This window comes from Pleurodeles waltl, chromosome 2_1, assembly GCF_031143425.1.
Source record: "Pleurodeles waltl isolate 20211129_DDA chromosome 2_1, aPleWal1.hap1.20221129, whole genome shotgun sequence".
Lineage (NCBI taxonomy): Eukaryota > Metazoa > Chordata > Amphibia > Caudata > Salamandridae > Pleurodeles > Pleurodeles waltl.
In genome coordinates, this window is record NC_090438.1 from 750,183,838 (window position 1) to 750,208,562 (window position 24,725).

Sequence of the window (24,725 nt, forward strand, 5' to 3'; positions counted from 1 at the left end):
CAAGGAGGCATTTCCTTACACAACCCCCCCCCAAACGAAAGAGGATGAGACTAACCTTTCCCAAGAGAGTCTTCATTTTCTAAGTGGAAGAACCTGGAAAGGCCATCTGCATTGGCATGCGCAGTCCCAGGTCTGTGTTCCACTATAAAGTCCATTCCCTGTAGGGAGATGGACCACCTCAACAGTTTAGGATTTTCACCTTTCATTTGCATCAGCCATTTGAGAGGTCTGTGGTCAGTTTGAACTAGGAAGTGAGTCCCAAAGAGGTATGGTCTCAGCTTCTTCAGGGACCAAACCACAGCAAAGGCCTCCCTCTCAATGGCACTCCAACGCTGCTCCCTGGGGAGTAACCTCCTGCTAATGAAAGCAACAGGCTGGTCAAGGCCATCATCATTTGTTTGGGACAAAACTGCCCCTATCCCATGTTCAGAGGCATCAGTCTGCACAATGAACTGCTTAGAATAATCTGGAGCTTTTAGAACTGGTGCTGAGCACATTGCTTGTTTCAGGGTGTCAAAGGCCTGTTGGCATTCCACAGTCCAGTTCACTTTCTTGGGCATTTTCTTGGAGGTGAGTTCAGTGAGGGCTGTCACAATGGATCCATATCCCTTCACAAACCTCCTGTAATACCCAGTCAAGCCAAGGAATGCCCTGACTTGAGTCTGGGTTTTTGGAGCTACCCAGTCCAGAATAGTCTGGATCTTGGGTTGGAGTGGCTGAACTTGGCCTCCACCTACAAGGTGGCCCAAGTAAACCACAGTTCCCTGCCCTATCTGGCATTTGGATGCCTTGATAGAGAGGCCTGCAGATTGCAGAGCCTTCAAAACCTTCTTCAGGTGGACCAGGTGATCCTGCCAGGTGGAGCTAAAGACAGCAATATCATCAAGATAAGCTGTGCTAAAGGACTCCAAGCCAGCAAGGACTTGATTCACCAACCTTTGGAAGGTGGCAGGGGCATTCTTTAAACCAAAGGGCATAACAGTAAACTGATAATGCCCATCAGGTGTGGAGAATGCTGTTTTCTCTTTTGCTCCCGGTGCCATTTTTATTTGCCAGTACCCTGCTGTCAAGTCAAAGGTACTTAAGAATTTGGCAGCACCTAATTTATCTATGAGCTCATCAGCTCTTGGAATTGGATGAGCATCTGTCTTGGTGACAGAATTGAGCCCTCTGTAGTCCACACAAAACCTCATCTCTTTCTTTCCATCTTTGGTGTGAGGTTTGGGGACTAAGACCACTGGGCTAGCCCAGGGGCTGTCAGAGCGCTCAATTACTCCCAATTCCAGCATCTTGTGGACTTCCACCTTGATGCTTTCCTTAACATGGTCAGATTGTCTAAAGATTTTGTTCTTGACAGGCATGCTGTCTCCTGTGTCCACATCATGGGTACACAGGTGTGTCTGACCAGGGGTTAAGGAGAAGAGTTCAGGAAACTGTTGTAGGACTCTTCTACAATCAGCTTGCTGTTGGCCAGAGAGGGTGTCTGAGTAGATCACTCCATCTACTGTGCCATCTTTTGGGTCTGATGACAGAAGATCAGGGAGAGGTTCACTCTCTGCCTCCTGATCCTCATCTGTTACCATCAACAGATTCACATCAGCCCTGTCATGGAAGAGCTTAAGGCGGTTCACATGGATCACCCTCTTGGGGCTCCTGCTCGTGCCCAGGTCCACCAGGTAGGTGACCTGACTCTTCCTTTCTAGTACTGGGTAAGGGCCACTCCATTTGTCCTGGAGTGCCCTGGGAGCCACAGGCTCCAGAACCCAGACTTTCTGCCCTGGTTGGAACTCAACCAGTGCAGCCTTTTGGTCATACCAAAACTTCTGGAGCTGTTGGCTGGCCTCAAGGTTTTTGGTTGCCTTTTCCATGTACTCTGCCATTCTAGAGCGAAGGCCAAGTACATAGTCCACTATGTCTTGTTTAGGCTCATGGAGAGGTCTCTCCCAGCCTTCTTTAACAAGAGCAAGTGGTCCCCTTACAGGATGACCAAACAGAAGTTCAAAGGGTGAGAATCCTACTCCCTTCTGTGGCACCTCTCTGTAAGCGAAAAGCAGACATGGCAAGAGGACATCCCATCTCCTTTTGAGTTTTTCTGGGAGCCGCATGATCATGCCCTTTAATGTCTTGTTGAATCTCTCAACTAAGCCATTAGTTTGTGGATGGTAAGGTGTAGTGAATTTATAAGTCACTCCACACTCATTCCACATATGTTTCAGGTATGCTGACATGAAGTTGGTACCTCTGTCAGACACCACCTCCTTAGGGAAACCCACTCTGGTAAAGATACCAATGAGGGCCTTGGCTACTGCAGGGGCAGTAGTCGACCTAAGGGGAATAGCTTCAGGATACCTGGTAGCATGATCCACTACTACCAGGATATACATATTTCCTGAGGCTGTGGGAGGTTCCAGTGGACCAACTATGTCCACACCCACTCTTTCAAAGGGGACCCCCACCACTGGAAGTGGAATGAGGGGGGCCTTTGGGTGCCCACCTGTCTTACCACTGGCTTGACAGGTGGGGCAGGAGAGGCAAAACTCCTTAACCATGTTGGACATATTGGGCCAGTAGAAGTGGTTGACTAACCTCTCCCACGTCTTGGTTTGTCCCAAATGTCCAGCAAGGGGAATGTCATGGGCCAATGTTAGGATGAACTCTCTGAACAGCTGAGGCACTACCACTCTCCTAGTGGCACCAGGTTTGGGGTCTCTGGCCTCAGTGTACAGGAGTCCATCTTCCCAATAGACCCTATGTGTTCCATTTTTCTTGCCCTTGGACTCTTCAGCAGCTTGCTGCCTAAGGCCTTCAAGAGAGGGACAGGTTTCTTGTCCCTTACACAGCTCCTCCCTTGAGGGTCCCCCTGGGCCTAAGAGCTCAACCTGATAAGGTTCAAGCCCCAAAGGCTCAGTTCCCTCAGAGGGCAGAACTTCTTCCTGAGAAGAGAGGTTCCCTTTCTTTTGCTGTGTTGCAGTTGGTTTCCCAACTGACTTTCCTGTTCTCTTGGTAGGCTGGGCCATTCTTCCAGACTCCAGCTCTACTTGTTCACCCTGTGCCTTGCACTGTGCTCTTGTTTTCACACACACCAGTTCAGGGATACCCAGCATTGCTGCATGGGTTTTTAGTTCTACCTCAGCCCATGCTGAGGACTCCAGGTCATTTCCAAGCAGACAGTCCACTGGGATATTTGAGGAGACCACCACCTGTTTCAGGCCATTGACCCCTCCCCATTCTAAAGTAACCATTGCCATGGGATGTACTTTTCTCTGATTGTCAGCGTTGGTGACTGTGTAAGTTTTTCCAGTCAGGTATTGGCCAGGGGAAACCAGTTTCTCTGTCACCATGGTGACACTGGCACCTGTATCCCTCAGGCCCTCTATTCTAGTCCCATTAATTAAGAGTTGCTGTCTGTATTTTTGCATGTTAGGCGGCCAGACAGCTAGTGTGGCTAAATCCACCCCACCCTCAGAAACTAGAGTAGCTTCAGTGTGGACCCTGATTTGCTCTGGGCACACTGTTGATCCCACTTGGAGACTAGCCATACCAGTGTTACCTGGATGGGAGTTTGGAGTGGAACCTTTCTTGGGACAGGCCTTGTCTCCAGTTTGGTGTCCATGCTGTTTACAGCTATGACACCAGGCCTTTTTGGGATCAAAGTTTTTACCCTTGTACCCATTGTTTTGTGAAGAGGCTCTGGGCCCACCCTCCTGTGCAGGTTTTTGGGGGCCTGGAGAAGACTCTTTACTATTTTTAGTTTTGGTTGTCTCATCACCCTTCCCCTGGGGATTCTTTGTGACCCCTTTCTTTTGGTCACCCCCTGTTGAAGTCTTGGACACCCTTGTCTTGACCCAATGGTCCGCCTTCTTTCCCAATTCTTGGGGAGAAATTGGTCCTAGGTCTACCAGATGCTGATGCAGTTTATCATTGAAACAATTACTTAACAGGTGTTCTTTCACAAATAAATTGTAGAGCCCATCATAATTACTTACACCACTGCCTTGAATCCAACCATCTAGTGTTTTCACTGAGTAGTCTACAAAGTCAACCCAGGTCTGGCTCGAGGATTTTTGAGCCCCCCTGAATCTAATCCTATACTCCTCAGTGGAGAATCCAAAGCCCTCAATCAGGGTACCCTTCATGAGGTCATAAGATTCTGCATCTTGTCCAGAGAGTGTGAGGAGTCTATCCCTACACTTTCCTGTGAACATTTCCCAAAGGAGAGCACCCCAGTGAGATCTGTTCACTTTTCTGGTTACACAAGCCCTCTCAAAAGCTGTGAACCATTTGGTGATGTCATCACCATCTTCATATTTAGTTACAATCCCTTTAGGGATTTTCAACATGTCAGGAGAATCTCTGACCCTATTTATGTTGCTGCCACCATTGATGGGTCCTAGGCCCATCTCTTGTCTTTCCCTCTCTATGGCTAGGATCTGTCTTTCCAAAGCCAATCTTTTGGCCATCCTGGCTAACTGGATGTCCTCTTCACTGGAGTTATCCTCAGTGATTTCAGAGGTGTTGGTCTCTCCTGTGAGGGAACCAGCATCTCTGACTATTATTTTTGGAGTCAGGGTTTGAGAGACCCTGTTCTCCCTAGATAGGACTGGTAGGGGGGAATTTTCCTCCAAGTCACTATCCTCTTCCTCTGAGTTGCCACCCTCAGAGGGGTTGGCCTTTTCAAACTCTGCCAAAAGCTCCTGGAGCTGTATTTTGGTAGGTTTGGGGCCCATTGTTATTTTCAGGGTACCCTTCATGAGGTCATAAGATTCTGCATCTTGTCCAGAGAGTGTGAGGAGTCTATCCCTACACTTTCCTGTGAACATTTCCCAAAGGAGAGCACCCCAGTGAGATCTGTTCACTTTTCTGGTTACACAAGCCCTCTCAAAAGCTGTGAACCATTTGGTGATGTCATCACCATCTTCATATTTAGTTACAATCCCTTTAGGGATTTTCAACATGTCAGGAGAATCTCTGACCCTATTTATGTTGCTGCCACCATTGATGGGTCCTAGGCCCATCTCTTGTCTTTCCCTCTCTATGGCTAGGATCTGTCTTTCCAAAGCCAATCTTTTGGCCATCCTGGCTAACTGGATGTCCTCTTCACTGGGGCTATCCTCAGTGATTTCAGAGGTGTTGGTCTCTCCTGTGAGGGAACCAGCATCTCTGACTATTATTTTTGGAGTCAGGGTTTGAGGGACCCTGTTCTCCCTAGATAGGATTGGTAGGGGGGAATTTTCCTCCAAGTCACTATCCTCTTCCTCTGAGTTGCCACCCTCAGAGGGGTTGGCCTTTTCAAACTCTGCCAAAAGCTCCTGGAGCTGTATTTTGGTAGGTTTGGGGCCCATTGTTATTTTCTTTATTTTACAGAGTGACCTTAGCTCCCTCATCTTAAGATGGAGGTAAGGTGTGGTGTCGAGTTCCACCACAGTCACATCTGTGCTAGACATTTTGCTTCTAAAAGTTGGAATACTTTTTAAGAATCTACAACTGGTTCTAGAATCTAATTCAAACTTTTACAAACTTTTAAACTCTAAAAGAAATGCTAAACAGGATCTAACACAAGGCCCTAGCAGGTCTTTTAAGAATTTAGAAAACTTTTCAAATTGCAAAAATCAATTTCTAATGACAATTTTGGAATTTGTCGTGTGATCAGGTATTGGCTGAGTAGTCCAGCAAATGCAAAGTCTTGTACCCCACCGCTGATCCACCAATGTAGGAAGTTGGCTCTGTATGTGCTATTTCAAAGTAAGGAATAGCATGCACAGAGTCCAAGGGTTCCCCTTAGAGGTAAAATAGTGGTAAAAATAGATAATACTAATGCTCTATTTTGTGGTAGTGTGGTCGAGCAGTAGGCTTATCCAAGGAGTAGTGTTAAGCATTTGTTGTACATACACATAGACAATAAATGAGGTACACACACTCAGAGACAAATCCAGCCAATAGGTTTTGTTATAGAAAAATATATTTTCTTAGTTTATTTTAAGAACCACAGGTTCAAATTTAACATGTAATATCTTGTTTGAAAGGTATTGCAGGTAAGTACATTAGGAACTTTGAATCATTTCAATTGCATGTATACTTTTCAAGTTATTGACAAATAGCTACTTTAAAAGTGGACACTTAGTGCAATTTTCACAGTTCCTGGGGGAGGTAAGTTTTTGCTAGTTTTACCAGGTAAGTAAGACACTTACAGGGTTCAGTTCTTGGTCCAAGGTAGCCCACCGTTGGGGGTTCCGAGCAACCCCAAAGTCACCACACCAGCAGCTCAGGGCCGGTCAGGTGCAGAGTTCAAAGTGGTGCCCAAAACACATAGGCTAGAATGGAGAGAAGGGGGTGCCCCGGTTCCGGTCTGCTTGCAGGTAAGTACCCGCGTCTTCGGAGGGCAGACCAGAGGGGTTTTGTAGGGCACCGGGGGGGACACAAGCCCACACAGAAATTTCACCCTCAGCAGCGCGGGGGCGGCCGGGTGCAGTGTAGAAACAAGCGTCGGGTTCGCAATGTTAGTCTATGAGAGATCTCGGGATCTCTTCAGCGCTGCAGGCAGGCAAGGGGGGGATTCCTCGGGGAAACCTCCACTTGGGCAAGGGAGAGGGACTCCTGGGGGTCACTTCTCCAGTGAAAGTCCGGTCCTTCAGGTCCTGGGGGCTGCGGGTGCAGGGTCTCTCCCAGGCGTCGGGACTTTGGATTCAAAGAGTCGCGGTCAGGGGAAGCCTCGGGATTCCCTCTGCAGGCGGCGCTGTGGGGGCTCAGGGGGGACAGGTTTTGGTACTCACAGTATCAGAGTAGTCCTGGGGTCCCTCCTGAGGTGTTGGATCTCCACCAGCCGAGTCGGGGTCGCCGGGTGCAGTGTTGCAAGTCTCACGCTTCTTGCGGGGAGCTTGCAGGGTTCTTTCAAGGCTGCTGGAAACAAAGTTGCAGCCTTTCTTGGAGCAGGTCCGCTGTCCTCGGGAGTTTCTTGTCTTTTCGAAGCAGGGGCAGTCCTCAGAGGATGTCGAGGTCGCTGGTCCCTTTGGAAGGCGTCGCTGGAGCAGGATCTTTGGAAGGCAGGAGACAGGCCGGTGAGTTTCTGGAGCCAAGGCAGTTGTCGTCTTCTGGTCTTCCTCTGCAGGGGTTTTCAGCTAGGCAGTCCTTCTTCTTGTAGTTGCAGGAATCTAATTTTCTAGGGTTCAGGGTAGCCCTTAAATACTAAATTTAAGGGCGTGTTTAGGTCTGGGGGGTTAGTAGCCAATGGCTACTAGCCCTGAGGGTGGGTACACCCTCTTTGTGCCTCCTCCCAAGGGGAGGGGGTCACAATCCTAACCCTATTGGGGGAATCCTCCATCTGCAAGATGGAGGATTTCTAAAAGTTAGAGTCACTTCAGCTCAGGACACCTTAGGGGCTGTCCTGACTGGCCAGTGACTCCTCCTTGTTTTTCTCATTATTTTCTCCGGCCTTGCCGCCAAAAGTGGGGCCTGGCCGGAGGGGGCGGGCAACTCCACTAGCTGGAGTGTCCTGCTGGGTTGGCACAAAGGAGGTGAGCCTTTGAGGCTCACCGCCAGGTGTGACAATTCCTGCCTGGGGGAGGTGTTAGCATCTCCACCCAGTGCAGGCTTTGTTACTGGCCTCAGAGTGACAAAGGCACTCTCCCCATGGGGCCAGCAACATGTCTCGGTTTGTGGCAGGCTGCTAAAACTAGTCAGCCTACACAGATAGTCGGTTATATTTCAGGGGGCACCTCTAAGGTGCCCTCTGGGGTGTAGTTTACAATAAAATGTACACTGGCATCAGTGTGCATTTATTGTGCTGAGAAGTTTGATACCAAACTTCCCAGTTTTCAGTGTAGCCATTATGGTGCTGTGGAGTTCGTGTTAGACAGACTCCCAGACCATATACTCTTATGGCTACCCTGCACTTACAATGTCTAAGGTTTTGTTTAGACACTGTAGGGGTACCATGCTCATGCACTGGTACCCTCACCTATGGTATAGTGCACCCTGCCTTAGGGCTGTAAGGCCTGCTAGAGGGGTGTCTTACCTATACTGCGTAGGCAGTGAGAGGCTGGCATGGCACCCTGAGGGGAGTGCCATGTCGACTTACTCGTTTTGTCCTCACTAGCACACACAAGCTGGCAAGCAGTGTGTCTGTGCTGAGTGAGAGGTCTCCAGGGTGGCATAAGACATGCTGCAGCCCTTAGAGACCTTCCTTGGCATCAGGGCCCTTGGTACTAGAAGTACCAGTTACAAGGGACTTATCTGGATGCCAGGGTCTGCCAATTGTGGATACAAAAGTACAGGTTAGGGAAAGAACACTGGTGCTGGGGCCTGGTTAGCAGGCCTCAGCACACTTCCAATTGTAAACATAGCATCAGCAAAGGCAAAAAGTCAGGGGGCAACCATGCCAAGGAGGCATTTCCTTACACTACTGCAACATTCAAGGCTGTGCATCCTCCAGGGTCACAAGGACTCTGTTTGAACCTGGAAGCACGAAGGAATCGCCCTTGGAGTGAAGGAGTCACTCCCCTGCATCTGCAGGCACCTCAAGGCAACGAGGATTGGCCAATGGATCCTGCTGTCCAATAGACAACATGAAGGCTCTGCTCACAGGTGGTGGTTCTGTGGTCCTCTTCGAGTACCTCCTGTCATATGATCCACACGGTGAGACTGTGGGCCCTTGCTGCAGCCACTGGAACAGCACCCCTGTGTACTGCAACTGTTGCTCTTGCAAAGGCTTGTTGGCTCTTCCTCCAATCTATGAGTGCCAAGAAGCTCCAGCGTCCACCACTCTGCGACTCAAAGATCAACCTCCATTCTGCAGCTCCTACAACATGGGACTTCTGTTTTGTTGTGCTGCTGAGGCCTCCTCGAGACTCCCTGGTTCCATCACCTGTGGGCAACTCGTGGGGGCTTCAACAACATCTGCTAGCATCCCTGTGTCCTGAGGGCCAGCCCTGACTCCCTCTAAAGGGTAGGGTCTCCTGGACCTTGCTGGTCCCCAAAACCTTTCAAATCCACCTTCAGCTCCTGCTTGCATTTGCAGTGCTTGTTGGTGGCCTCGCTGGTCACTGACCCTCCTGCAATCTGGCAACTGATGCGGGACACCTCATAGGTGACTCCTAGGATCTTCAGCAGCTCCTGGACCCCACAGCTAGACTTCTTCTTTCACCAACCTGCAGAAACTTAACCTCTAGGAGGGAGGGCATTGCCATCTGCCTCCTGGGCACCTCTGAGGGTTCTGGACTCTGACCACTTCCTTTTCAGGTCTTCCACGTCCAAAATCCATCCTTGAGTACCACTGGCCTGGTCCATGGGCTGCGACAGAAGTTGGACAACCAAGGCCTCCACTGACCTCAGAGAGAGTGCATCCGGGTCCCGTGGTGTAGGTACTCCTTGTAGGAAAGTCGCTCTTTTTGGTATGGTTACCTCCACTGTTTGCCTGTTATCAGTGTGCTTAGACTGTTTTCACTGGGATCCTGCTAACCAGGACCCCAGTGATTATGCTCCCTTCTCAAATTTGGTTGCCTTGGTACCCTTGACACCCCACGAGTGGCATACTGGTGTACCCCTGTAAGTCCCTAGTAAATGGTATGTAGGTGCCCAGGGCATTGGTACACCAGGAGTCCCCCATGGGCTGCAACATGCATTAGGCCACCCATGGGAGCCCATGTAAACTGGGTGTGCAGGCCTGCCATTTGCAGCCAGCGTGAAGCTGTGCATGCACCCTTTCACTGCTGGTCCCTGCACCAGGTCACTGTAAGTCACCCAAAATGGTAGGCCCTTTCAGCCCAAAGGGCAGGGTGCAGGTTCCTGTGTGTGAGGGCACCCCTGCATGAGCAGAGGCGCCCCTACGAACTCCAATTCCAAAGCACTGGACTTTTAAGTGCGGGAAGCCATTTTACCTGTGTACAGAGTACAGGTGGTCCAGTTACATTATGGTAACTCCGAACCTAGGCATGTTTGGTATCAAAAACGTCAGAATCATACCCCTATACTAAAGCCATATTTGTGGCATGATTCCATGCACTCTAGGGACTCCTTATATGACCCCCCCAGTATTGCTCCTACCAGTCTTCCAGAGTTTTGCGAGCAGCCCACACTGCTGCAGCCACTCAGACAGGTTTGCGCCCACCTGCTGCTTGACCAGCTCAAGCAGGGGAAGGTAGAACAAAGGATTCCCTGTGGGAGAGGGGATGCAACAACCTCTCCCTCAGAAATAGGTGTTACTAAGCTGGGGAGGGGTAGCCTCCCCGTGCCACCAGACTGCTTTGAAGGGCACATTTGGTGCCCTCCTTGCATAATCTGGTTAGCACCAGTCCAGGGACCCCGCCGGTCCCTACTCTGGCGCAAAACTACACAAAGGAAAGGGGAGTGACCACTCCCCTGTCCATCACCACACCAGGGGTGGTGACCAGAGCTCCTCCAGGTGGCCACTTGAGTCTGCCATCTTGGAAACAAAATGTGCAGGGTTGGAAAGACATCAGCTGCACCAAAAAAGCAAGAAGGAATCTTCTTTGGAGTGAAGGAGTCACCCCCCTGCATCTGCAGGTACCTAAGGCAATGACGTCCAGCTGCTGGGATCTGCCCTCCGCTGGAACTTCGTGGAACCTCCAACACAGGTGGTGGTTGTGAGTGGCCCTCTTGGTCCTCTCTGCCTTCTGTTCAACTTGGGAGATGGTGAGCCCTTGCCTCACCTTGCAGGACAGAATCCCTGTGCACTGCGACTCTTGGTGCAACGAAGGCTTGTTGACTCCTGCTCCGAAGGATCTTTAGGCTCCAAGTAGCCCCGCCCTTCAGCACTTACTTCATCTTTGCAAGGACAGTCTCCTCTCTGCTGTTCCAGCGACGTGGGACTCCTCTCCAGGTGTGCTGACTGGGCTTCACTGCAACTTACTGTGCCTGCTGCTGGTGTGTTGCCTGTGGGGGTTACAATTGCTTCTGCTGGCTCTCCTGACTGCGGAGGGTCAGCCTGGACTCCCCTCCAAGGGTCAAGTCCCCTAGACCTTGCTGGTCCTCTTTAGCTCTGCAAATACTCTTCTCCCAGATTTGCACTTGCCAAGGCTTGTTGGTGGTCCTCCTGACCACTGACCCATCTGCGATCCGGTGTAGGACAGCTTCTGCACGACTTCAGGGATTCCTCTACAGTTCCTGGACTCCACAGCTGACCTTTATCTTCCACCGTCGATCTGGATCTTCTCCCACATAAGGGTGGGTAGTGGCTCCTGCCCCACCTGGACACTCCTGAGTGGACTGACTCTGTCCCCTTCTTTTGCAGGTACTCTTCATCAGCAATCCACAGTTAGATTACACTGGGTAACTTACCTCTGCACTCCTGGTCGCTGGGGGTCATCTAGGTACTCACCTTTTTGGCTTCCAAGTCCTCCCAGCTCCCTACTAACTACTCCACATCTTTGGGTGCAACACTTGTGTGGGAGTTGGGAGTTACCTCAGACTACTGAGGCACTGCAAATGCTTTACATTCCTCCTGGATAAGCTTCAGCTGCTCACCTCAGCTACCCATAGAGAGCTTTTGCTATCTGCACACCTAAACACTTCCCCTTCGACCTCTGATTCCCTCCCTCAACCCTCCCCAGTGACCTCTGATGATGTCAGCTCAGCTTCCAGCGCGGATCGGAAGCGAAATGCCAGAGCATATCTCTTCCGATCATGTGAGAAAGGAATTTTCTTCCCTTTAAAGTATCTCAGAGCATTTCAGCAGCCGGGGGCAAGGGTCCCTCCCCATGGAGGCAATTATTTTCAAGGCCTTTTCTACACCCCCCCCCCCCCAACCCCCTGGGGGGCAGATCGGCCTATTGTCATTAGAGGGGGGAAGCAAATTAATTTTAGGCCATTTCTGCCTATTTTTATTAACTGAAGGGGGTAACAGTCTTTCAGCTCTTCCCCTGCACACCAAAACACCTTATCCCACGGCAAGCAAGAGGATATTTGATTATTTTGGGTTTTGGCTTTACATTTGGATCAAGAGAGCTTGGCTAACTCTCAAAATCGTCCCACTTGGAATGGTGAAGGCTGCACTTTTTGGACTTTGGGACGCTGCCATGTAGAAAAATCCACAAGACCTAGACACATCTGAAAACAAAACATCTAGGTGAGTCCAGGGTGGTGTGCTTCACATGCACCCTGCATCACTGTGTTACCCACAATGACCTGCAAACCTCCAACTTTGCTGGAAATCACACATTTTTTCCACATTTTTGTGATGGAACCTTCCGGAATCTGCAGGAATCCACAAAATTCCTACCACCCAGCATTGTCTCATCTATACTGATAAAAATTCTGCCCCACTTGTCAGCCTAAAAATGTTTTGTTTTCAAACTGCCCTTTTGGACCCGCTTTGGTTCCCCCTCAATTTTGACATGTTTTTGGCTCTTCCCTGTCAAAGGGACTTCGGCCCACCTACACAAGTGAGGTATAATTTTTACCGGGAGACTGAGGGGAATGTTGGATGGTAGGAAATTTGTCCCGGTTTGGTAATCCCACACAGAAATGTGGGGAAAATGTGTTGGTTTTTTTTTTAGCTAAATTTGGGGTTTGCTGAGGATTCTTGGTAAGACAACACTGGGGGATCCACGCAAGTCACACCTCCCTGGATTCCCTTGGGTGTCTAGTTTTCAGAAATGTTTGAGTTTGGTAGGTTTCCCTATATGGCTGCTGAACCCAGGACCAAAAACGCAGGTTCCCCCCGCAAAAACAGGTAGTTTTGTATTTGATCATTTTGATGTGTCCACATAGTGTTTTGTGGTATTTCCTTTCGCAGGCACCAGGCCTACCCACACAAGTGAGGTACCATTTGTATCGGGAGACTTGGGGAAACGCTGGGTGGAAGGACATTTGTGGCTCCTCTCAGATTGCAGTACTTTCTGTCACCAAAATGTGAGGAAGGATTAGTTACTTACCTGTAAATCCTAGTTCTCTTCCAGGGGTATCCTCATCAAAGTCATAAACATTGAATATTCCCGCCCTTGTGCGGGGACCCCGGAGCATATATATATAAAATACATACATATTATCATGTGTAAAACAGCAATGCAGGCTATAATCATAAATAGACTAAAATGCCTTATTTCTATGCAAGTTTTTTTTTTTTTTTTTTATTTATTTTATTTTTTTTATATTATAAAATCACAATAGATCATAAATATCTACCTAAGCCCCAAAAACTGGACTTAGGGAAGTAAACAGCAGTAAATATCAGAGAAAAATAGAAAAAACCACATTGAAAAACAATGAAGCATTCTTAGCCAATAGGCTGCATGCAGGTTAACACAGGAGAACCATAAAAACTTTGGCACCGTGCCTTTAAGACCCTGAGCACCTCCAGTATCCCACCATGCCTCAGGGGTGAAGGGAAGGTGACAGTTGGTTCACAGTTAGGTCAGTACTTTTTTACGGTGACAATCTGTGTAACTGATCAGAAAGATAATCTGTCCTGCACTTCTAAGAGACTTAAGTCCGGGGAGGAGGGTGGGTTGTTTATGACTTTGATGAGGATACCCCTGGAAGAGAACTAGGATTTACAGGTAAGTAACTAATCCTTCTCTTCCAGGGGATCCTCATCAATAGTCATAAACATTGAATAGATTAGCAAGCCCATCCCTAAACTCTGCGGACTGTCCGAAAGAAGTGCAGGAAAAAATACATATTCATGCAAATAAATTTCTAAGAGAGGCCTGCCCCACCTGGGCATCCGCTCTTGCATCCGAGTCTAAACAGTAATGCTTAGTAAAGGTATGCACAGACTTCCATGTAGCAGCCTTACAAATCTCGGAAATTGGTACATTGTTAAGGAGGGCAGCAGTAGCCGCTTTTCCCCTTGTGGAATGCGCTTTTGGCCTAGCCAGTAATTGCCTATTAGCCAGTTGGTAAGTGTTAACAATACAAGACACAATCCATCTTGATATAGTTCGTTTAGACGCTGCCTCTCCTGTTCTTAAATGACCATAATTCAGAAACAAATGGTTAGAATGTCTAATCGGTTTTGTTTTGTCCAAATAGAATTTCAGCACTCTTTTTAAGTCTAAAGAATGCAATGCTTTCTCAGCCGGAGTCTCCGGATTGGGAAAGAAAGTCGGTAAAGATATAGTCTGATTGATATGGAATTCTGACACCACCTTCGGAAGGAAAGATGGGTGAGTTCGCAGAACCACTCTATTATCGTGAAAAACCGTGTACGGTTCTCTGCAAGACAGAGCCTGAATTTCGCTGACCCTCCTCGCTGAAGTAATGGCCACCAAAAAAGCCGTCTTCCACGTAAGGTGCTGTAAAGAGGCCTTGTGGATAGGTTCAAAGGGAGGGCCCATAAGTTTTGACAGGACTACATTCAGTTCCCATGGAGGAGAAGGTCTCCGAATGGGAGGAAAAACCTTTTTCAAGCCTTCTAAAAAATCCTTGACTACAGGTATCGTAAAGAAGGATTCCTGAGAAGGCGACTTACGATACGCTGTAATTGCAGACAAATGAACCTTAATAGAAGATACCTGCAGACCAGACTTCGCCAGATGAAGTAAATAGGATAGTATGACGTCCTCCTGAGCTCGTATGGGATTTATACCTTGTTGAGAGCACCAGATGTAAAATCTCTTCCACTTAAAAGCGTAAGAACGCCGCGTGGAAGGTCGTTTTGACTCTTTCAAGATGCTCATGCACTCCTGTGAGAGCCCTAGGTGCCCATACTGTAGGAATTCAGGAGCCATGCTGTCAAGCTCAGAGAGGGAAGGTTGGGATGTAGGATTCTGCCTTCCATTCTGCTCAGGAGATCCGGTCTGCACGGCAACCTCCTGTGAGGTCTTTCCGATAAGTTGAGTAGGTCCGTGTACCAGAATTGGCGGGGCCATTGTGGCGCTATCAGAATCATTCTGGTTCTGGAGTTGTAAAATTTGTTGATTACTGCCGGTATGAGGGGAATCGGTGGAAAGGCGTAGAGAAATGTCCCTGACCAGTTGATCAACAGGGCATTCCCTTGAGATCCCGGACGGCAGAACCTGGACGCGAAGTCTGGGCATTTCTTGTTTGTTTCGTCTGCAAAGAGATCCAACTGAGGTCGACCCCATTGACCGAAGATGTCCTCGACGACTTCGTCGTGTAGCACCCAGTCGTGCGCGTCTTCCAGATGTCTGCTCAGGAAATCTGCCTCTACGTTTTGCTGACCTGGCAGGTGTACCGCTGTGATAGACATTCCCCTGGCCAGGAGCCAATGCCATATCGTTTGGGATTCTCGAGACAGAGGTAGTGATCTTGTTCCCCCCTGTTTGTTCAGGTAATACATTGTGGTTGTATCGTCTGTCTGAATTAGGATAGATTTCCCCTGAACCAATGGAGAGAAAGATTTGAGAGCCAGATGGACTGCTCTGAGTTCCAGTAGATTTATGTGATAGTTCTTTTCCTTGTCGGACCACAGACCCTGAGCTTGGAAGGAACCCAGATGAGCACCCCAACCCTGAAGAGACGCATCCGTTACCAGAGTGTCGACTGGAATTGTCTGGTGAAACGGAGAACCTATCGACAGGTGAGGTCTGTGCATCCACCATTGTAGTGATTGAAAAGCCACTGCTGGTAGTCGAACTCTGTCCTCCCAGTGACCAGTCTTTTGGCTCCAATTGTTCTCTAATGCCTCCTGAAGGGGCCTCATGCGTAGCCTGGCATTCGGGACAATGAAGATGCATGAAGCCATGGAGCCCAGAAGCGATGTCACCTGACGAGCTGTAGGTGCATCGGCTGTTAATAGATGTTGACACTTCCTGTGGATTGATAAAAGTCGTTCCTCCGAAGGATACACTCTTTGGAGCTCTGTGTTTAGTATCGCTCCCAGGTAGTGGAGGTTTTGTGTTGGAATCAAGGTTGACTTGTCGTGGTTGATTTGAAGACCTAGAGACTCGAAAGTTCTTAGAACGATATCTCGATGTTTTCTCGCCTGATCCGGAGATGAGGCCTTCACTAGCCAGTCGTCCAGGTAGGGGTAGACGAATATTTTTTGTCTTCGAAGGTGTGCCGCTACCACTGCTACACATTTTGAAAAGACTCGGGGTGCAGACTTCAGGCCGAATGGAAGGACTCTGAATTGGTAGTGCTGTGACGCTATCTGGAAACGTAAACATTTCCGATGTTTGGTTGCTATTGGGATGTGAAAATATGCATCCTGTAGGTCGATGGAGCACATCCAGTCTCCCTGATGCAGTTGCGGGACAATCTGGTGAAGGGCTAGCATCCTGAACTTTTGTTTTCTTATGTACTTGTTCAGGAGCCGTAAGTCCAGAATTGGTCTGAAGAGGCCCTGTTGACCTTTTTTCGCCACCAGAAAGTAACGGGAGTACACCCCTTTTCCTTTTTGTGCCGGAGGAACCTTTTCTACAGCTTTCTTTTGTAGGAGTGCGAGAACTTCCTTGCGTAGCAGGCTGAGATGAGAAGGAAAACACCTTGCTGGCGGCAAGTGTGGAGGAGGTTTTTTGAAAAGGAGAGAATAGCCATGTTCGACAATATTGAGCACCCATTTGTCTTTTGTGATTGAGTGCCACTCGCGAAGATGATGCGTAACACTTCCCCCCACCGGAGTGGTGCACAGTGCTGAGGGAAGCAATGCCTCATTGCTTTGATGGTGTCTTTGCTGTAGACTGTTGAGGTCTACTTGACCCTCTGTCTCTTGTGGGTCTACGTGCCTGAAACAGGGGACGTCCCTGTCGTTGTTGTGGCCTTTGAGACCAGTGAGGGGTTTGAACCCTCTGCTGGAATGGTCGTCTGTCATACGGCCTGTACCTCCGCCTGAAGTCTTTTTTACGTTCCAGGCCCACTGCCCTCATCGTGTCGACTTCCGTTTTCATTCGGGCCATCTCTTCATCCGCGTGGGTACCGAACAACGAACTCCCGCTGAATGGGAGGTTCAAAATGCGCTGCTGTGCTTCCTGTTTCAGACCCGTGAGCCGTAGCCAGGAAGACCTCCTAGCGCAGATTCCGTGCGCATACCCATGCGCAGCCAAATCCGCCCCGTCCGCCGCCGCGCTGATGACCTGGTTAGATACTAGGCCCCCTTCCTGCAAGATTTCCTGGAAGTCCTGTCTATCTTCCCTGGGCAACTTTTCTGTAAATCTGTGGAGTGAGTCCCACAGAGAGCGGTCATATCTGCCCAGAAGTGCTGAGGCGCTGGAGACCTTCATAGCAGATGCCGCCGTACCGCACATCTTTCTCCCCAGAGAGTCTAGGTGTCTGCTCTCCTTATCCGGGGGGACTGTGGAAGATGATGCCACAGAGTGTGTTTTTCTGGCTGCGGCTAAGATCACAGAGTCCGGTGGCGGATCCTTCCGCAGGAATAAAGGATCTTGTTCCGGAGCTTTGTATTTCTTTTGAATCCTAGCCGGGGCAGACTTGAGAGTGGCTGGAGACAGAAAAGTGTCCATAGTCGGTTGCAGCAAACCCGGTACTAGTGGCAGCAGTTTTCTCGAGACTGATCTGTGTTGTAGGGTCTCAAAGATAACTGAGGATGAGGTGGCCGGCTCCGGTACCTCAATATTTAGCTTCTGCGCTCCCCTTAGAAGAACCTCATTAAAAGTGGTGATATCATCCACCGGGGAAATCCTAGCAGGTGGAGAATCTGTGAGTGTGGGGGAGTAGCGCCCCACAGACGATCCTGAAGAAGACCAAGAAGGTGATCTTCTGCGTGGTGTTCGTGACCTGGTTCTCCTTCGGGAACGGGACCTGCTCCGAGAGGCTGTAGCAGAGTGTGCAGGTCTTGTGGTCGGCTGACGAGAAGCAGAACGAGCCCGTCCTGCTCTAGCTGTAGGCGATGGCGTTCTCGGTAATGAGGCAGTAGGAGAATACATCCTCGAGTATTGTGAATCCGGGGATGCTGTGATGGGAGAAACATGCCCCGATGCTCTGGAATGGGATGATGCACTCCTTATAGAGACCACCGGTGAGGGAGCTTTGTCCGCTGGCTCTACTGCCTGTGACACAGCTGAAGGTTGTGTCGACGTCGATTGTATCCTCGACGTCGAAGGTTGCGATGGCTGGTCTGCTCTCGACGTCGAAGGTCTTGACGTCGAAGGTCTTGCCGTCGAGTGTCTTGACGCCGATCGCCTATCGCGGGACCTGGACCTACTCGCCGTCGTGTGTCTCGACGTTGAGTGGCGAGTGGTCGACGGCGGATGTTCATGCCGTCGAGGTGTTTTTGGTGTCGTGTCCTTCGACGCCAAGGGGTGAGACGTTCTCAACGGCGAACGGGAGCGCCGGAGATGACTCGACGCCGAACGGCGGCCTGCCGTCGACGGAGATGTACCCCTGTGTCCATGCTTCGACGTTTTGTCCCTCGACGTCGCTCTGGTCGCCGTTGATCTATGCCGGTGAGACGGTGGTGCCGATGACGTCGATGGAGAACAAACAGGTACAATCCTACCTGTCGACGTCGATCGGGCCATTCCTTCTGCTGTAGGTCTGGGAAGTGAAGAGGATGTTGACTTTTTCCTCTCCTGAAGCCCATGTAGCCTGATCTTCTCTCTGTCTTTGAGAGTCCTCCTTGACATGTTCTTACAATACTTGCAGGTGTCAGGACAGTGACTCTGTGGCAGGCAGACAATACACAGAGAGTGTGGGTCTGACTGGGCTTTCTTCTTCCCACAAGAGGGACATTTTACAAAAAGAGATGGCATTTTTCTGTCAGAAAAAACCTTCCTAGCTCAGACAAAGATGTTACTTGTCGAGTGAAAAGTGAAAAAACGCTTTTTTAAAGAATTTTTCTGAGGAAAACTCAGAAAACTGAGAGCTCAATGCTCCAGGATCCTCTCAGAAGAAGCCGGAAAAAAGAACTGGACCAACTGTCACCTTCCCTTCACCCCTGAGGCATGGTGGGATACTGGAGGTGCTCAGGGTCTTAAAGGCACGGTGCCAAAGTTTTTATGGTTCTCCTGTGTTAACCTGCATGCAGCCTATTGGCTAAGAATGCTTCATTGTTTTTCAATGTGGTTTTTTCTATTTTTCTCTGATATTTACTGCTGTTTACTTCCCTAAGTCCAGTTTTTGGGGCTTAGGTAGATATTTATGATCTATTGTGATTTTATAATATAAAAAAAAAAAAAAAAAAAAAAAAAACCTTGCATAGAAATAAAGCATTTTAGCCTATTTATGATTATAGCCTGCATTGCTGTTTTACACATGATAATATGTATGTATTTTATATATATATGCTCCGGGGTCCCCGCACAAGGGCGGGAATATTCAATGTTTATGACTTTGATGAGGATCCCCTGGAAGAGAAATGCTGTTTTGTTGGCCACATTTTGAGGTTTGCAAAGGATTCTGGGTACCAGAACTTGGTGAGATCCCCATTTTTATCAGGGAGACTTGGGGCACACAGAATAGCAAAACAAGTGTTATTGCCCCTTGTCTGTCTCTAAATTTTCTCCTTCCAAATGTAAGCCAATGTGTAAAAAAGATGTCTATTTCAGAAATGCCTTGTGATTCACATGCTAGTATGGGCACCCCAGCATTCAGAGAGGTGCAAATAACCACTGCTTCTCAACACCTTATCTTGTGCCCATTTTGGAAATACAAAGGTTTTCTTGATACCTATTTTTTACTCTTTATATTTTCAGCAAATTAATTGCTGTATACCTGGTATAGAATGAAAACCCACTGCAAACTTCAGTTCATTTATTGGCTCTGGGTACCTAGGGTTCTTGATGAGCCTACAAGCCCTATATATCCCCGCAACTAGAAGAGTCCAGCAGACATAATGGTATATTGCTTTCACAAATCTGACATTGCAGGAAAAAGTTACATTGTAAAACGTTGAGAACAATGGCTGTTTCCTTTTTTCACCTCAATTTCGATATTTTTTTATTTTCAGCTGTTATTTTCTGTAGGAAAACCTTGTAGGATCTACAGAAATTACCCCTTGCTGAATTCAGAATTGTGTCTACTTTTCTGAAATGTTTAGCTCTCTTGGATACAGCACTGGTTTCTCACCCATTTATGTCACTAACTGGAAGGAGACTGAAAGCACAAAAAATAGTAAAAATGGGGTATGCCCCAGTAAAATGCCAAAATTGTGTTAAAAAAGGGGGGTTTTCTTATTCAAGCCTGCCTGTTCCTGAAAGCTGGGAAGCTGGTGATTTTAGCACCGCAAACCCTTTGTTGATGCCATTTGCAGGGGAAAAAACACAAGCCTTCTTCTGAAGCCCTTTTTTCCCATTTTTGCTGTTATTTTGGCTAATTTCTTGGTCTCCTTCAGGAGAACCCGCCAACTCTGGGTACCTCTAGAATCACTGGAATGTTGGAAAAAAAGGAAGCAAATGTTAGGTGGGTAGCTTATGTGGACAAAAAGTTATGAGGGCCTAAGCGCGAACTGCTCCAATTAGCCAAAAAAAGGCCTGGCACCTGAGGGAATGGCCTCGCGGCGAAGGGGTTAAACCCAGTCTTCTTCGATAACATCCTTGACGCACCACAAGTAGAAAACTCAAAAAAATCTTTGACAAAACTCGAAAAAAAGGCCTGACAAAAAGTGCCTATGGGGTAGCTCTCTTCTGAGGAACGATAGAAAAGAACTAACGTAAGTGTACCAGAGTGACGCCTATATAGAGGTCTCGATCACATATAACTTTTTTGTAGCTTTATGGCGCGGAAAGAAAAGAACTAAAGCCAGCGCGCCGGCGTGGCGCCTACATAAAAGTCCCTACCAGATATAACTTTTTGCATAACTAAGAATACAGTCAATTTGGTTTCCTGCTTCATGGGTGTAACAGATACGTACAGTATAAGTAAAAATATATTAAATCCATGCTTAATAACTTACCAATCTCAGGTGCTCGATAAAATCTGCTCACGAGATATGGTGTAATATCATTATCTGCAACATGTGAAGCAGAACCAAAATCACAGAGCTTAAGAATTGTTTTAGATTCATTTACCTATTAAAAAAAAAAAGCCACAGCGTAAGTAAAATAAAAAACTGTAGTGGTCATACTGTACCAATTTTAAACACCTTCAGACTGCAGCAATATGTAAACAGTTAGTGAGCAACAATAGTCTTGAATTTAAAAACTGTGGATATTGAAAATGTGTTCTCTCAGTAAAGTAATCTGCAGATCTCTCGTCTTGGGGATCAAGAACACGGAGCAAACAACTGTAAGGTAACAGGTCAACAATCAAACTTGGATGAATGAATGATAAGCACTCGATAAGATGAATTGAGCAGGGGAAACCAGGAGCGACAGCTTACATTTTGAATCCCAAAACCATACAGCAAACTGCAAAAGTATGTTAAGCATGTCATTGTGTCAGCTTTCTCTGGCTCTTAGGATGATGGCAATCAGAAAAAAGGCACACAGAGAGTAAGGGCCTTGTCTATTGTCAGGTATACCTCAGTAACATCTCCTCTCGTCTATACTACAGAGCTTGTAAGTGAATCCTTTTATTAGTGCACATTTCACTTCATTTATACAAAAAAGCAACACTACTGTGCAGGAATGAGTTTCTTCTAGCAAAGCACTGATTCAAAGGTCCACTTTGGCACTGTATGTTAGGTTGGATTCCTGGAGTTAAACCCAACTCAGTACTTTGACCAACTGCATTTTCAGAAAGTCTGGCGTTTCTCAGCATTTACTTATCAGTAGCTGTTGGCTCTGAACCCTATCTTTGGGTCCTAAGTAGACATTTAGTCATGATTTTTCACTACTCTTCCCAAGCCATATATTCACAACGTTACCCCTTGATGAAAGGAAAGCATAGGCTTGGATATTTAGTAGGGCTTTGAAGCAAGAGAGAATATTTTGAGATGTTTACAATGATTAAAAACAACATAAGTGAAGATTTTCGTTTAATTATTTTAGAAACGATTGATAAGCACATTGTAAATACAAAGCTGTGCACTGGGGAGACATGGGTCGAGACTAATTAAGTACACAAATAACTGCCAGATGAGCATCTCAAATGGGCCTGACCGGTAGGGATGTGGATCAGGAATAAGGTGAAAGAAAAGTGAAGCTGTATGTGGAGTTAACTTAAAAAGAGTTGAATGTGTTGGACACTGACAAGATGTTTGGAGAGAGGTGATTGGGACTTTGGGCTCAATGATCAGGGATAAGTGAATAAAGTAAAAGTGGATAGCAATGACAAGTTAAACAGCAGCTTTTCTCAGAGTCATACGTGTGGTCACTTACTTTATTTTTTTTTTGGTGAAGAAGGAAAAGTTATTAACCTTTAATCCTAGTTCTCTTCTGGAGGAATCCTCATAACATTTTTAAGTACTGAATAGTCCCACCCATGTGCGACAATCCCAGAGCACTTTAAAAAGTACACATATATGTATAACAAACAATTGGGGAAACAACTGTGCAGTTTTGGGAAAGAATTCTGGCACTGGGGACCTGGTTAGCAGGAACCCCGTGCTCTTTCAGTCAAAATCACATCATGTACCAGGCAAAAAGTGGGGGGTAACCATGTCAAAAAGAAGTACATTCCTGCAGTGATTATGAGTACTGATGAAAATTCCCTCGAAGAGAAGGAAAAGTTACTCACATGTAATCCTAGTTTTCTACCAGAGGAATCCTCATCAAAGCCATAAGCAACCCTCCCACCTCCCCGGGCAGGAACTATGACAGCTGTTAACAGTTGAATTACCCAGGGCTGCTAATTTCTGTACAAATGACCTGAACTGTCACCTGTAGAGCATGGTGTGATAAGGGGGTACTGAGGTTCCTAAAGGCACAGTGGCAGTTTTCTCTGCTGTGGTTTGCATTTCAGCTTATTAGCCACCAATGTCTCATTTTCTCTTTCTTTTTATTTTTAAAAAGGTTTGTGAAAGATATTCTATGGTCACTTTTTTATAGTGACACATTTCTACGCAATTGGCTGTTTTTTGGGTTTTTTTTTTGTAATGAAATCTGGCCATTTTTTGCCTTCAATCTGCAAACGATACTGAATCACAGTTGGCAATTTCAATAATGGGAAGAGAGATCTGTATGCAGGCAGCAAGAGCAGCATAGGGGGAAAAAACAACTGGCTTCTATATAAAATACAGTGTAAAGAAACCAAATATAAGACAGTGTAGGTGGACGTGGAGGTAAGAACCATGGTTGCCTGAAACACTGACCAGCAAATGCAGAAAAAAGAAACAATAAACACCCCAGGCTAAACAGGGAAAGGCAGAAATAATTCCAGGAAAAAAAACACAGTTCAGGAATAACCTTAAATAGAAAAAAGCATAATGGATGCATGAGACAGGAAGATGACTCATTTAACAGAAAGTAAAAAGTGTAGCCAAAAAGGTATGGGCAATGCAGAAACGAAATGGTTACTTACCAGTAGGAGTAGTTTTGCAGCCTGAAGAGTTTTCTGGTTTCACATGCTGTGCATTATTCCGCCATCTAGTGGTTGGGTCCGGAATGGTCCGTTTTCTTTTTGCCTCTGGGAGTTGTCGACCACCATTTAGTGCTTGGTCTGTCCCCTGTGTGATGTCAGATGGCGTTGCAGAAGTTCTTGTCTGTTGAAGCAATCTTCAGCTTCGTTTTTCTTTGTTTTCTTGGTTTCTGTTTTCCTCTCTTCTGCTTTCTTTTAAAAAACAGTTTACCCTTACATACAACCTCTTTCACACCTGTTTGTCTTGTTCTCATTTCCGGGGAGGTGGGTGGGTCACATGAGAATCCAGGAAACTTCAGGCTGCAAAACTACTCCTACTGCTAAGTAACCATTTCGTTTTGCAGCATAAATCATTTCCTGGATTCACATGCTGTGCATTAGATTATGTAGCGGTTTCCCCTTCTTTGGGTTGGCTGGGGTTAAATGATGAGCTCGCAAACAGGTGCTGTAATATCCTCTGTTCCACCTGAGCTTCATTCAGCCTTTGTATGCCCACACAATAATGCTTGGTGAATGTGTGTGGGGATGCCCATGTTGCTGCCGAGTGTCTATGGGCACATTTGCCATGAAAGCTAGGGTAGCACCCTTCTTCCTTGTTGAGTGTGCTTTGGGGGATAAGGTAGCAGTTTTCTAGCTGAGGTGTAGCATGTTTGTATTGTTTCCAGAATCCATAGTGCAATTATTCCTTTTGTGACTGGTGACCCCTTGTTGGATCTGGCATATGAAACGAACAGTTGGGTCCCCTTCAAAACTGTTTGGTCTCTTGTAAGCAGTATATTAGTGCTCTTCTTACATCAAAAGTATGAAATATTCTTTCCAGTTGTGTCTGTGGGTTCCTAAAGTACACTGGCAACTGGATGCTTTGGTGGACATAAAATGTTGTCACCACCTTAGGTAGGAATTGAGGGTTTGTTCTGAGGACCACTATGTCCAAGTGAATTTGTATTTAGGTTTCCTGCATTGTTAGCGCTTGAAGTTCACTTACTCTTCACAACGTAACTGCTATCAGAAAGGCACTTTTCAGTGTAGGATAACTGAGCTCTGCTTTGTGCATAGGCTCAAATTGTTTTGTCATTAACTGTGTTAATACCGTTTTTAAGTTCCAGATTGGGACTGCTACCTTACTGGGGGGTATGGCAATGCTTTTAGAGCCCTCTAGGAACCTTGTTATCATAGGTGATGTGAAAAAACTTTTACATGATGCTCCCCTGGTGTAGGCCACAATTGCTACCAAGTGGACCTTGAGAGATGAATTGTTAATGCCGCTGTCCAGCAGATGTGCTAGATAGGTTTTTACTGTTTCCCGTTTAGAGATCGTCTTAAAGGCATTGCTCTTTGTGCACCATAGAAGGTACCTTTTCCATTTTTTGTGTAGCACTGTCTTGTTGTAGGCT

At 47.2% G+C, this 24,725-nt stretch overlaps 1 protein-coding gene across 9 annotated transcripts in view; it reads right to left on the reverse strand.

Annotated features, from left to right (window-relative positions):
• The window catches only part of PRP4K (pre-mRNA processing factor kinase PRP4K), a 361,290-nt gene that overhangs the window by 95,605 nt on the left and 240,960 nt on the right, over positions 1–24,725 (reverse strand). For all 9 annotated transcript variants that reach the window (XR_011199946.1, XR_011199942.1, XR_011199948.1 and 6 more), the window contains exon 12: positions 20,768–20,882. Coding sequence is in view for 1 of the 9 variants with exons in the window: in XM_069217572.1 (XP_069073673.1) it covers positions 20,768–20,882 (115 nt within the window). In the remaining 8 variants the exon portion in view is untranslated. The remainder of the gene's footprint in view (positions 1–20,767; positions 20,883–24,725) is intronic.